At 44.0% G+C, this 13394-nt stretch overlaps 1 protein-coding gene and 1 long non-coding RNA gene across 11 annotated transcripts in view; one reads left to right on the top strand and one right to left on the bottom strand.

Annotated features, from left to right (window-relative positions):
* The window catches only part of TDRD1 (tudor domain containing 1), an 80160-nt gene that overhangs the window by 60152 nt on the left and 6614 nt on the right, over positions 1-13394 (top strand). For all 10 annotated transcript variants that reach the window (XM_075935440.2, XM_075935431.2, XM_075935432.2 and 7 more), the window contains 5 exons: positions 734-844; positions 1573-1743; positions 9778-10032; positions 10534-10650; positions 10924-11037. In XM_075935440.2, coding sequence (XP_075791555.2) covers positions 734-844; positions 1573-1743; positions 9778-10032; positions 10534-10650; positions 10924-11037 — 768 coding nt within the window. The remainder of the gene's footprint in view (positions 1-733; positions 845-1572; positions 1744-9777; positions 10033-10533; positions 10651-10923; positions 11038-13394) is intronic.
* LOC142830454 (uncharacterized) lies at positions 1572-7346 on the bottom strand. Its single transcript, XR_012905710.2, has 2 exons — positions 6260-7346; positions 1572-2107 (listed from the first exon to the last, which is right to left on the bottom strand). It is a non-coding gene; the product is annotated as an uncharacterized LOC142830454 (long non-coding RNA).

Genomic DNA, 13394 nt, shown 5'->3' with positions numbered 1-13394 from the left:
ATTTAAATCTAACAGTACAGGTTGAAACTCTTAACCAGGACTCTCTGGTCTGGCACCACGGACATTCCAGGACTACAGAGTCCAAGTGGAGGGCTAGCACCAGGTAGTCCTGCAAACGTGCAAGGTAGTAGTGCTTCCCTGCAGGGCTGCGGGAGCCCCACATGTGACAGCAGAAGCCCAATTCAGAGGCTGAGGGGCTGCAGTGGGAACCCAGTGTTCAGTGCAGTGGGGCTGCACAGCGTGGCTGCACAGCGTGGCATTGAGAGCCCGGTGAGCAAAGGGAGCAGGGCTGCCGAGCACTGCAGCAGGAGCCAGGTTCTCACACAGGTGGTAGGGCTGCCTGCTAGGGAAGCAGGGCTGACAGTGCCAGTGAGAGGAGGGAGCCAGCTGGGAGGGCAGCGGTTGAGCAAGGCTGGAGGGGCTGGCAGCAGAGGGGCCAGAAATGACCACCCCTGGTCTGGCAAAATCCCTCACCTGGGATGGATCAGGTCCTGAGGGTGCTGGATGAGGGAGAAAACCTGTACTAGATTTTTATATATGAATTTATTAATACTGCTTTACCCTAAATCAGGGGTATCTTGTGATATTTTTTAAACTTTTCTAATTATGCTATTAATGGGACCCAGTAAATTGACATTCTGCATGACACTATCTCAAAATCACTTACCTGCTGATTCTAAAGATGCATTAAGATTGGTTGTCTTTTTTGTTTGTTTTTTTGCATTCTGCTTAGATTTACTTGCTCTAAATTTACTCAACAAGTCACTGGCAGAATACTGCCAGCATACTTCAACTAGTGTTTTCAAACCTTCAAAGGGAAAACCTTGCTGTGCTTTTTTCTCTGGTAAGTAATATTATCACATACTCTTTTTTATTTTTGCATTTACAAAAATATCTTTAGTGGAAAATGCAGCTTTATCTTTGAATTGGCAAATATTTTGTTTAATATGCAGCTTTTTAAATTTTTCAGATGTTTTGAGAATGGTCTTAATGTGTGTGGTGTGTTGCTAAGTTGAACAAGGAAAGAAATTAGACCTGCAGTTGACAGTGATAAACCAAGTATGTGTGAACAGTGACTCCAGGGGCTGAACAGTTAGCAACCTTTCAGATCCAAAATACGTGTAACCAATATTATTGTTAATATAGTCTTAACAGAAGTAAATAGTACAGAGAGAGAGAGAGAGAGAGAGAGAGGTTTAATTATTACCTTAGATAAAGTTGTTGCTTTTCAAGAATTAAATATTGGATTTTTCTTTGTTTGGCATGTTATAGGATACTTGCATCATTTTTGTATGTTTTCATTTCTGGATGAAAACTGTACTGATATTGTGGAAAAGGCTTGATTGCCCATTGTCCTGCACCTTTGGTAGTCATTCAAAGCAGTACAGAATTAATATAAAATGCTGTCAAATCAGAATAGCAATATTTTACACCTAATTTAAATTCATGTAACTGATTACATACTGTGCAAGGCAGCAGACATTAAGGCCCATTTTCTCTTTCAAAGAAAGTAAATTAGTTCTACTTATGATTTAGTTAATTGTGGGAAATCACAATTCTTTTAAATACTAGGTGATAATAACTGGTACCGTGCTTTGGTAAAAGAAATCTCTTCAGATGGAGCTATTCAAGTGCAATTTGTGGATTATGGAAATGTTGAGGAAGTAACTCCAGATAAGCTTCGACACATCTCGTCTGCATTCCTAAAACTTCCATTTCAAGGAATTAAGTGTTGGTTATCAGGTAAGTCTTCATTTAAATATATTTTAGAATTACTTTCTGCTAAGCATTCTGACATAACTCCTATTTTATATTAAGAAATCATGTAGAGTTGCAGGCATAGTAGAACTTAATATAGCATGTTTCCTCTTCGAGTGGTCCCCGTGGGTGCTCCACTCATGGTGTCGGGCTTGTCCCGCACTGCAGCTCGGATGCTTTGTATAGCTGTTTTCATTCGGGGTGCGCATGCGCAAGATACAGCTCACGCTGTTTGTGCTCTTTGATCTTTGCACGCACCCAGCTTCCCTGTCAGTTCCTCTTAACGGTCCCTGAATGCAGATGGAGCTCTGATCTCTTCCTCACAGCAGTTCTCCTTCCCTCAGGGAATCTGTAGTTAAATAGTTAATCGTATATAGTTAGATTACCTTTATTGTTCTTTGATCTTGTTTACTGAATTAAAAAAACGAACAAACACCGAAGGAGGAAACCTCTTTATTTAAACCGCAGCTTACAGCGGCTTCCCGCTGTTAACAGCCCCGGATCAGCTGAAAGAACAAAAAAAACAAACAAAACCTTTGTCTCAGGAAGAAACTGATCAACAATCATGCCTGGCTCTCCAGGCTTCAGGAAATGTGGCCATTGTAGTGAGCCAATGCCTCTGTCAGACGGGCATTCGCTTTGTGTGCGTTGCCTGAGGGAAAGCCACACTCCCCACAAGTGCGGACACTGTGCGAAAATGACAGTCCGAACTTGGTGAGAGAGAGAGAGATGAGGCTGAAGATGTTTCTACTTGATAAAGCGCTGGACCCCAGGGCAGAAAATGTTGGACAGGGGGAGAACCCCTGAACAGAGGATTTCTTCCCCGGATCTGAGGGAGAAGATGCAAAGACTCTCCTCAGCCAGATCCCTACCACCCGATATATTGGTGGTAGGTGACTGTGACCCATCTGCCCTTGCCCCTCGATCCTCCTCATCAGGAGCAGGGGTGAACGGGAGTAGGGCTGCGGCACCAAAGAGAGCACTTTCGGCAGCAGCCTCAGTGCTGGCAAGCGCAGTCTCTACTAAGAAGACTCTGGTACCGCACCGCTCTTCTTCAAAGGTGCGGGAAAAAGCTGCGCAGACAGCGGTGCCACTTCACAAGGCTTTCCCGGCGCCGGCATCACAGGGAGCAGAGTTGCTGGCACCGAAATCAGCTACGGTGCGGGCAAGTGGTGCTGCATGCTCAGAATGCACTGGCACTGCTCTATTCACCCCACCGGACAGCTGCTGACCAGCACACACCCGCGGCTATGCCCTTCAGCACCGTCACCTCTCCAGCCACTAATGCAGGTGTCACATGGGGCTTATGAATTGCAAACAGCCTCGGCACTGGTAGATGCAGCCCTGCAGCAACAGCTGATCACTGTACGGCACCGGAGTGGGAGCCGGAATTACAGAGGCACCCACAATCAGAGGCACCATTAACAATACGGGGACAGGACTTGCACTTCTCTCCTTCCCCAAAATTTTTGCCTGGCCCCTCTCCTCCAATGGAGTATGGCTCACCATGCCATCATGGTTACCGACAACACAGCCCCAGGCACCATACTTATTATAGACAACAGTCCCCGTATGGGCGCCCCCATTACAGGAGTTACTATAGAGGTCCATCTTATTCTCCACCATATGAACGTCCTTATTACTACGTTCCACATAGCAGGCACGAGAGACAGCATACTAGAAATAGATCATCTAGGTGCTCGTCTCTTCATCTATCAGATAGTTATTTTGAATACCATCGCTCTTCTTCGTGCTCAACATGTTCACGCTCCTATCTGTCAAAGTTAGACAGGACTCACAGATTTGTCAGACCGCTCTGTTTATTAGCAAAGCCGCTCTGCTAAATGCACCCAGTAAATGTGAGCACCCCACAAGGTTCAAACTCCTTGATTTATACAGTCAAAAGGAAGCCAAGTTAACAGGATTAAAAGAGGGGGCAAACTTCACATGATTAGTGAGAGGCTAGTCAAGTATCTTCATTTCCACATCAAGCACACAGCAATCTCCTGTCCATATCTCCCTGGTTATCTCAATTGCTTTCTCCCTAACACCTAATGTTCCTTTTCCTATTAACCCTCAGGCCTACCTGGCTAGCACTCTGATCTGCATACCTACAAACAACATTAACATGCTTTTCTTCTTCCTGTTCAGAGACAAACAGTATTCCTTTAATTTATTCAATTATTACAGCATAATTCATCTTTCTCTTATAGTATAATTCTTTCTATGTTCACACATTATTATGACTTCCAATGCTCCTCACGTTATAATCTGTCATCAATGAGACATTGTCTGTCACATCACCACTGTGACTATAACTTGGCTTCTCTGCCACGCAGCCGGGAGGCCACATCGCACCACTCAGACCTAGAGGATGGTCAATTCTGAGCGGGACAATCATCGATCTGAAGACCCGGTTCCTGATGGTTCACCTTTATTGTCACGTGCTGTGGTCTTTCCACCAGACTTGTCCCCGCCGGATGATTTTAAACAGTTTCAGGATCTATTCAAGTGGGGGTTCAATCCCAGGAAATACAGATAGTGCAGTCTCAAACGAAACAACACTGGCTGCTGACAAACTTGCACCTCTGGCAGAGTGCAAAGCTTGCCATCCCTATTGAGGAAGCCATTATGGAGGCAGCCGACACTATTTGGCAGACACCATCTATGGTGGCCTCAACCTGCCAGAGAGCCGATAGACGATATTTTGTTCCGTCCAAGAACATAGAATTTCTCTTCAATCATCCGCAGCCAAATTCCCTAGTGGTGGACGCGGCACAGCAATGGGCCAAGGCACCACAGTATAAGACTATGCCGGATACCAAAAAGTTGGACACATTTGGCAGAAAAGTTTACTCCTCGGCAACCCTTCTCTTGCATATCTCTAATTATGCTGCGTTATTGTCGAATCATAATTTTGATAATTATGAGAAAATATCTTGGCTTCTCCAATACCTCCCAGAGAGCAAGCGCCCCCTCTTAAAATCCCTGGTGCAGGAGGGTTTTACAGCATCCATGGAGAGTCTGCAGATCTCCTTGCATGCAGCGGATACGGCAGCTCGAACCACGGCGACTGCAATAACAATGAGGCACTCCTCTTGGTTGGCTTCCGCGGCAGTCCCAAAAGATCTCCACGCAAAAGTCGAGGATCTCCCTTTTGATAAAAACAAATTATTCGCAGAAAAGACAGATGAGATCCTTCATTCTGGAAAAGATTCCAGGTCTACACTCCGCATCTTGGGAATGTATACACCCCCATTTAGGTGCAAGAAGTATTACCCGTACCAGAAGAGGTACAATTACCCTTATCAAAGGCAACACCAACAGCGAGTCATGGATCAATCACGCCAAAGACAGCGCCGTCAACGCAAACGATCTCAACCATTTTGCTCAAGCAGCAAGTTTGATGGTTCGATCGAGGGCTTGCAGCGACTCCCTACTGTGACGGAACACCAGCAACAGCACAAGGTTCCTCTTTTCACCATCGACTTTGACCTTTTCGAGACCAATGGATGGCAATTACATCAGACCTCTGGGTATTACAACTGGTGGTATCTGGGCTCACCATCCCCTTCACTACCATACCACCCACAAATCCACCAACCCCATCCCTTTTCAGGGACCTCTTTCACGAGAGCCGCTTAAAAGAAGAGGCACAGCGTTTGCTCTCCATAGGAGCAATAGAGCCCGTGCCCCCCCCAGTTCAGAGGAAGGGGGCTTCTATTCGAGGTATTTTCTCACAGAGAAGACGACCGGAGGGTGGTGGCCGATCCTCGACCTCAGGAAACTGAACAGATACCTTTGCCGTCAAAGATTCAAGATGACCCTTTCCAAGATATTACCGTCACTAGAGAAGGACGATTGGTTTGCGGCCCTCGATCTGCAAGACGCCTATTTTCACATAGCCATACATCTAGCTCACAGGCGTTTTCTCTGTTTCACTATCGGCGACGACCATTTCCAGTACCGAGTGCTACTGTTTGGATTTGCATCTGCCCCCAGTGTTTTCAAAAACCCTTTGTGGTTCAACATGCCAGACTTCATTTCCGTTGTCTACAGCATTGGTTGACTTCCATGTACATTCCGGTAATGCATTCCATGCACAAAGTAGTAACTCCTACTCCTCTAGTTCGCAGATCTCTGGGTTGGTGGTTGTGCCCGGGAAATCTGCTAGCAGGAGTTCCATTCAAATGTCAACAACCATCGATCCAGTTGACTACAGACGCCTCCCTCTTGGGGTGGGGAGCGCACATCGAGGGTCTGTTCGTGCAGGGCAGATGGTCTGCACCAGAGACCCTTTCACATATCAACCTCCTAGAGCTGAAGGCCATATTTCTTGCCTGCAAACATTTCCATTCACTTATAGCTGATACAACCATCCGAGTACTTACGGACAACATAGCTGCTATGTATTATATCAATCGGCAGGGAGGAGCACGATCACGCTGACTATGGAACTGGTGTATAAGGAACCGTACCACTCTGGTAGCATCATACTTACCAGGTACGAGCAATGTCACGGCAGATGCTCTGAGCAGAATTTTTCCTCAGGACCATGAGTGGGAGATTCGTCCCAACGTCTTGGAAGACATCTTCCACAAATAGACCTCTTTGCAACCTACAAAACCAAAAAAATGTCACCTTTACTGCTCCAGAGGGGGAATTGGCAAGGACTCTCTGGGCGATGCATTACTAGTCTGTTGAACGGCACCTCTACACTATGCATTCCCACCAACGGTACTTATCCCTTATGTGAAAATCAGGGAAGATTCAGCCCACATCATACTTCTAGCACCAGCCTGGGCGAGACAACCGTGGTACCCGTTCCTCCACAGAATGTCCCGATTACCACCGTGCCCCTTACCTCTCCTTCCAGACCTCCTTTCCCAGAATCAGGGATTGTTGCTTCACCCCAAACCAGAGAACCTTCACCTAACAGCGTGGCTCATAAGTGGTTCGGGGTAGACGAGCAACTCTGCTCGGAAGCTGTAAAGACTGTATTGTTGAACAGCAGGAGGCAAACCACAGGGAACTCCTATTTGGCAAAATGGAAGAGATTTGTGGTTTGGTGTGGCAGAATTGACATTCAACTGCATTCTGCACCAATGCATAGGATCCTTGATTATATCCTGTCTTTGCACCAGGCTGGTCTTTCACCTCTCTGCAATTACCGCCTTCCACACCACCATCAAAGGTCATTCGGTATTTACTCACCCCATGACCAAAAGGCTGCTTAAGGGGATAGCTAATCTTAAACCTCAGCGAAGACCCATTCCCCCTGCTTGGAACTTGGATCTGGTACTTGATGCATTAATGGTACCCACCTTTTGAGCCTCTAGCCACCACTTCACTATCAATGCTCAATACCAAGGTAGTGTTCTTGTTGGCCATTACATCCGCCCGCAGGGTCAGTGAACTGGCAGCGTTAATGGCAATGCCTCCTTTCACAGTTTTCACCAAGGACTCAGTTACGCTACGTACTCACCCAGCCTTTATCCCTAAGGTCGCTACGCAATTTCATGTTAATGAACCAGTCGTTTTGCCTGTTTTTATCCTAAGCCTCATACTTCAAATCTGGACTCCCTGCTTCATACCCTGGATGTACGTCGAGCATTGGCATTCTATATAGACAGAACACGAACCTGGCGTAAGACTGATCATTTAATAGTATCTATAGCAGATCACTCCAAGGGCAATGCATTGTCTTCCCAAAGTCTGTCTAATATCATAGTTTCCTGTATTGCCATGTGCCATACGATGCAAAACAAGCCCCTCCAGACTTTACCTAGAGCTTATTCAACTAGGGCGGGAGCAACTTCCGGTGCTTTTGCCAGAGGAGTTTCTCTGCCGGAAATCTGCAGAGCAGCCACATGGTCTTCCAGTTTGACTTTTGTGAACCACTATGCAATAGTGTGTAGATGGATACCTGAATCTTCAGTATCTTCAGCAGTGCTTTCAGTCATTGATAAACCAGAACTCCGGGAACACAGTGAGAGCACTGCTACGAAGTCACCATGAGTGGAGCACCCACGGGGGCCCATCTCGAGGAACCCTTGTTACTGCACAAGGTGAGTAACTTCTTGTTTTCACTAAGGGTACATCTAGACTTTGAAAAAGCTTCCTTAGAAAAAAGAGCATCCACACCTCAAAACCGGATTGAAAAAGCAATCTGCTTTTTCAAAAGTGTCCAGACTGCATGGATGCTCTCTTGAAAGAATAGTGATAGAGATGTAGCCGTGTTAGTCTGGTGTAGCTGAAACAAAATACAGGACTATGTAGCACTTTAAAGACTAACAAGATGGTTTATTAGATGATGAGCTTTCGTGGGCCAGACCCACTTCCTCAGATCAAATAATGGAAGAAAATAGTCACAACCATATATACCAAAGGATACAATTTAAAAAAAAATTAGCAGGTGACCTAACCTGCATCCTACTTCAGAAGACATTCAAATCTGCACTTGAAAGGGAATCCTCTGAACTGGCATTCATGCTAAAATTCGACACTCTCCGCAGGGGAATTAACAAAGACTCCAACTATCTTACCCATTACAAAGATAGCTTCCCCAATTATCACCTCTAATACTATTAACTCACAGACATTTCCCCTTCCCCACCTCTAATATCATTAACTCACTGGCATTCACCTTCCTTCCCCCCCCCCCCCCCACATCCCCCTTCTGTTCTGTAATGTGATTTGTCCTTTTCATGTGTGTGCATTTTTTTTAAATTGTATCCTTTGGTATATATGGTTGTGACTATTTTCTTCCATTATTTGATCTGAGGAAGTGGGTCTGGCCCACGAAAGCTCATCATCTAATAAACCATCTTGTTAGTCTTTAAAGTGCTACATACTCTTGAAAGAAAGCCCTGATTGCTATTCTCAGAATGGTCACCAGGGCACCTGTGCTTTTTTTCGACTGCCTCTTCTGAAAAATGTCTGTTCTGCATCTGCACATACCTTTTTTCAAAAAAGAGCTCTTTCGAAAAAAGCGTTCTTCCTCGTAATTTGAGGATTACCAATGTTGAAAAAATCCCTGCATTCTTTCAATTTAATTTGGAAAGAACGCAATTGCAGTGTGGATGCAGGTGACGTTTTTTCGAAAATACAATGTAGTCTAGACATTCCTTTGATGTGTGTTTAACAAAAAAAAAGTTTCAACCATGTTTTTCTTCTTAACATAGAAGTGATTCTCTTTGTGAACTCAGTGGCAAAGTTTCTCATCACCAGAAAACTTTTCACCATTACATCTACATATTTATTGCTGCTCATCTCCTATAGTTTGCCCCAATCTAAGCTCTACCCAGCTTTATCATCTTCTTAAGGGCAATGCAGAAGCAACCCAGTACAGAGTGGATGTGGAGCTATGGGTCTATCTGTCCTGCTTTGATTTGGAATAAGACCCCCTCACACCAGTCAAAGTGAAAAAGTTTCAAGATCCCATCTTAGTTCAATAAAGGTTGAAATGGTTATTTGGCAAGGAATCTGACACTTTCCCTGACCCACCTTTTTCCTAATGAATGATCTGTGCTTTCAGGGATGCATTCCTAAACTACCAATCCTCCAGTTATATATAAGAGACGAGGAAGAGCAGTCTGGCTCAAAAACAGCTGTTCCCTTCTGTCAGTTAATACTCTGCCTTCTTATTATTTTCCAAATGAGAATTATTAAACTGCTTTACAAACTCTGAATTGCCATATAGTGCCACCCTCTTTTACAGATAGTGAGGGGAACAGATGTAGAGGGCAAATTGACTTATTGACAGTCATGCAGAGTCTGTTACAGATTCAGGAATAAACGCCAGAATCCTTAAACTTATGGAGCTGATTCTTTAAGAGGAACTGATATTTACTCGGAAGCCTAGCTCATTTTGCATTAGATATACTTAAATTACACTTTCCTTGTGGCAGCATAATAGGTCTTTTGGAGCATGTTGATAGACTGGAGATATTACTTAAGTTAATTATTTAAAATTGTGATTAAGAAAAGGTTGTGTTATGTCTTGTCTTATTTCCTTAGGTGTAAAGCCTCTTAACAAGCAATGGCTCCCAGAAGCCACGGCAAGATTTCAGATGTGCACTGCAGGAATTAAACTTCAAGCCAGAGCAGTTTGTTTCAACAAAAGTGGTGCTGGAATAGAGCTTATTGATAATTCCACAGATTGTCCAAGAATAATCAGTGAAATTTTAATTAGTGAAAAATTGGCTTTAAAGGAAGGTCTGCCAAGTAAAGATGGGCTACCAAATACCTCTGCTGAGAAAATAGAGCTTCAAGGTGATGAAAGCAGTCTCGTTAATTTCTTTTTTGATTGAATTGATAAGAAAATTGAGTATTCCTCAATCTGATTCTCCTTTTGACCATGTCTAAGATGTAAATGCATCATGAAGTTTGTGATTAGATGCAAGTTGTCCTGCAGGTGACATGATAGATAAATGTGCAAGTCATTGGGGTTATGCGTTAAGCTATAATTTAAATATACTGTAACAAATTATAGCAACCTTGAGGTAAAGAGTGGAATGCTATTTGTTTTTAGGTTATTTTTAGCAATATTACAATTAATTAATAGTCTAAGAAAATTAGATATTTGCTGATGAACAGAATATCCAGTGTGTTAGTGTCAATGTTCAGTTGTCATTTCCCTGTAGTCACACTAAAATGATTTGAACGTGTTGCTAGACTGGAGATATTACTTAAGTTGGTGGTAGACATGTGTAACTGTGGTGAATTTGTGTATATATTTGTAGAAGTGCTTTGCTCTGTCTCTAATTATTTCAGAAACTTCTTCTGAGCAGTGGCAGACAATAGAATTGCCTGTCAATGAAACTGTGTCAGTCCGTGTAATGGAAGTGGTAAGCCCAGACTTGTTTTATGTTCTGCCAACTGAAACCAGAGGTAAGAAACAATATGTACTTTTTTAATTAAGAAAATCTCTTGGTTCATCTACTTTGTAACAATATATTTGGAAGACAGATGCAAGATGTTTAACACAATGAATTGTAAGACTATCAAATACATCTCAGTAAGAAAAACTCAGAAAATACAATTTTTTTTATTAAAAACTTTGAGAATTTAGGTAAAATCATGCTTAATAGGCTTTCTTATGGTATGTGTATTAATGTCTGAAACTTTGTGCAGTACTAACAGATTCTGTTCACTTATTAATAGTAGATCAAGAGAAACTGCAGAGGTTGATGACTGAACTGGTAGAATATTGTAACACTCAGAACAGTCACTCCTTCAGACCAAAAGTTGGTGAAGCCTGTTGTGCCAAGTTCTCAGGTGAGAAAGTTCTTAAGTGTTTAAAAAAAGGGAAGAGTGTTCTTAATTGCTGAATTACATTTTATAAAGGATAGATGGCAAAGTCCAATCCTTTAAGAAAAGAGAGATTTGTAAAATCCTTTACATGCCACAAACATTGCCATATTTCATTTTGTATTTAATAATCAAGGGATACCGTGTGCATCTGAAAATCAATAGAGTTTTAGGGAGAGGAAATAAAATGATCTGGAATTCAGTGAGGCTACTTGAGTGAATGCCTCTAACCCTAAATGGTTTTATATGTTATCCAAAATAAATCTTTTTTCATGAGCAATCCAGAGCAGAGGCTTATTTCAGTATTGATTCAAAGAAGAGTTCTGCTAAAGAAATCCATAAATATCACTGCTTGTAGCTCTTGCCAAGCACTGGCGAGGCCAGTACCTACTTAAGTGATTGAACCATTGGTGTCAAGATTACAGTCCAAAGTAGTATAACTGCTAGTAAAAGGACATTCCTATAAAGTGAAACACAAGTGTGTCAGATTTGTCCATAGAACCAGGAGAGAGAGACAGAAATACTACAAACCAGTGTTAAATATAGGCACAGAAGACAAATCAGAAAAAGAGATGGCTAACGGAGTTGAAGTTTGGATTTATTGGTGATAGAAATGTAGCCGTGTTAGCCTGGTGTAGCTGAAACAAAATACAGGACTAACAAGATGGTTTATTAGGTGATGAGCTTTCGTGGGCCAGACCCACTTGAAAGTGGGTCTGGCCCACAAAAGCTCATCATCTAATAAACCATCTTGTTAGTCTTTAAAGTGCTACGTAGTCCTGTATTTGAATTTACTTGTCTATTTGAAAGATTATGGGGATTAAGAGATGTGGAGGATAGGGATGTTAATGGTTTACAGGTTACAGTTAGCTGATGGGGGCTGCTTCAGGCCCCTGAGGCCCACCATGGGCAGAAGGCTGCTCTAGCCCCCCGTCTGGAAATCAAGCAGCAGGAACAGGAAGCACAAAGCACACAGTTCAGAACTTTGTGGTTCCCAGACGTTTGGATAGTTTCCCTTTCCTGTTGTGCGCTTAAGCAGGGCTAGTGTGCCAATCAGTTGCTCTGGGACTCTGCCAGTTGGTGCTCAGAGATGGAGCCACATCCTGAGGCTGGGCTTCATGGGTCTAAGGTAAACCATTGCAAGTGGAGTTTCTGCATCAAGGGTTGGAGTGTGGTTGCCCCTATGAATCCTGTGAAACTGGGTTCAAGACCCAGGAATAGTCATTTCTTCGTTTTCTATGCAAGATTTTGCTTGTACCACCGAGCTGTGCAGACAAGGATTTGGAACAGGAGCCAGTGTCTGTTCACATGGCCTTACCTGATGACCTTGATCTTGAGCAAGAGACAAGAAGTCATTCTTCCGCTCTACTCTGTGCTGGTTAGGCCTCAGTTGGAGTATTGTGTCCAGTTCTGGGCACCGCATTTCAAGAAAGATGTAGAGAAATTGGAGAGGGTCCAGAGAAGAGCAACAAGAATGATTAAAGGTCTAGAGAACATGACCTATGAAGGAAGGCTGAAAATTGGGTTTGTTTAGTTTAGAAAAGAGAAGATTGAGGGGGGACATGATAGCCGTTTTCAGATATCTAAAAGGGTGTCAGAAGGAGGAGGGAGAAACTTGTTCATCTTGGCCTCTGAGGATAGAACAAGAAGCAATGGGCTTAAACTGCAGCAAGGGAGGTTTAGGTTCAACATTAGGAAAAAGTTCCTAACTGTCAGGGTGGTCAAACACTGAAATAAATTGCCCAGGGAGGTTGCGGAATCTCCATCTGTGGAGATATTTGAGTAGGTTAGATAAATATCTTATCAGGGATGGTCTAGACCAGTGGTCCCCAACATGGTGCCCGCCAAGTGCTCGGGGCTGGCCTGGCCCCAGGCACGTGGCGCACAGTGAGCGCTGGCCCTGGGAGTGCCGCGGATTGGCCGCCTGCGCTCTGAGTGCGCAGCGCTTGGGGGGGGCGCTGGACCCGGGCGCTTGGAGCGGGGGGGCGCTGGCACTGGGCGCGCGGCACCTGGCGGACGAACGGCCACGCCCCCTGGCGCCCGGCAACCTTAAATGGTTGGGGACCACTGGTCTAGACCATATTTGGTCCTGCCATAAAGGCAGGGGACTGGACTTGATGATCTCTTGAGGTCCCTTCCAGTCCTAGTATTCTATGATTCTGTGATTTGTAACACATAAGATGGGTGGAATACTCTCATTCCCTAGTTCAGGGTGACTGAACTAGCAAACTCGGCCTCAGATGGAACAATTTGGAGAAAACTAAAGTCTTTCTCTTCTGTCCCATGCCCTCACCCAGATTTCTTCTTCAGATTTTCCTGTCAAA

The sequence above is a fragment of the Pelodiscus sinensis genome, chromosome 8 (genome assembly GCF_052426305.1).
Source record: "Pelodiscus sinensis isolate ZL-2025 chromosome 8, ASM5242630v1, whole genome shotgun sequence".
Classification (NCBI taxonomy): domain Eukaryota; kingdom Metazoa; phylum Chordata; order Testudines; family Trionychidae; genus Pelodiscus; species Pelodiscus sinensis.
Note: the sequence above shows the minus strand (reverse complement) of the source record. Positions and strands in the feature narration are given on the sequence as shown.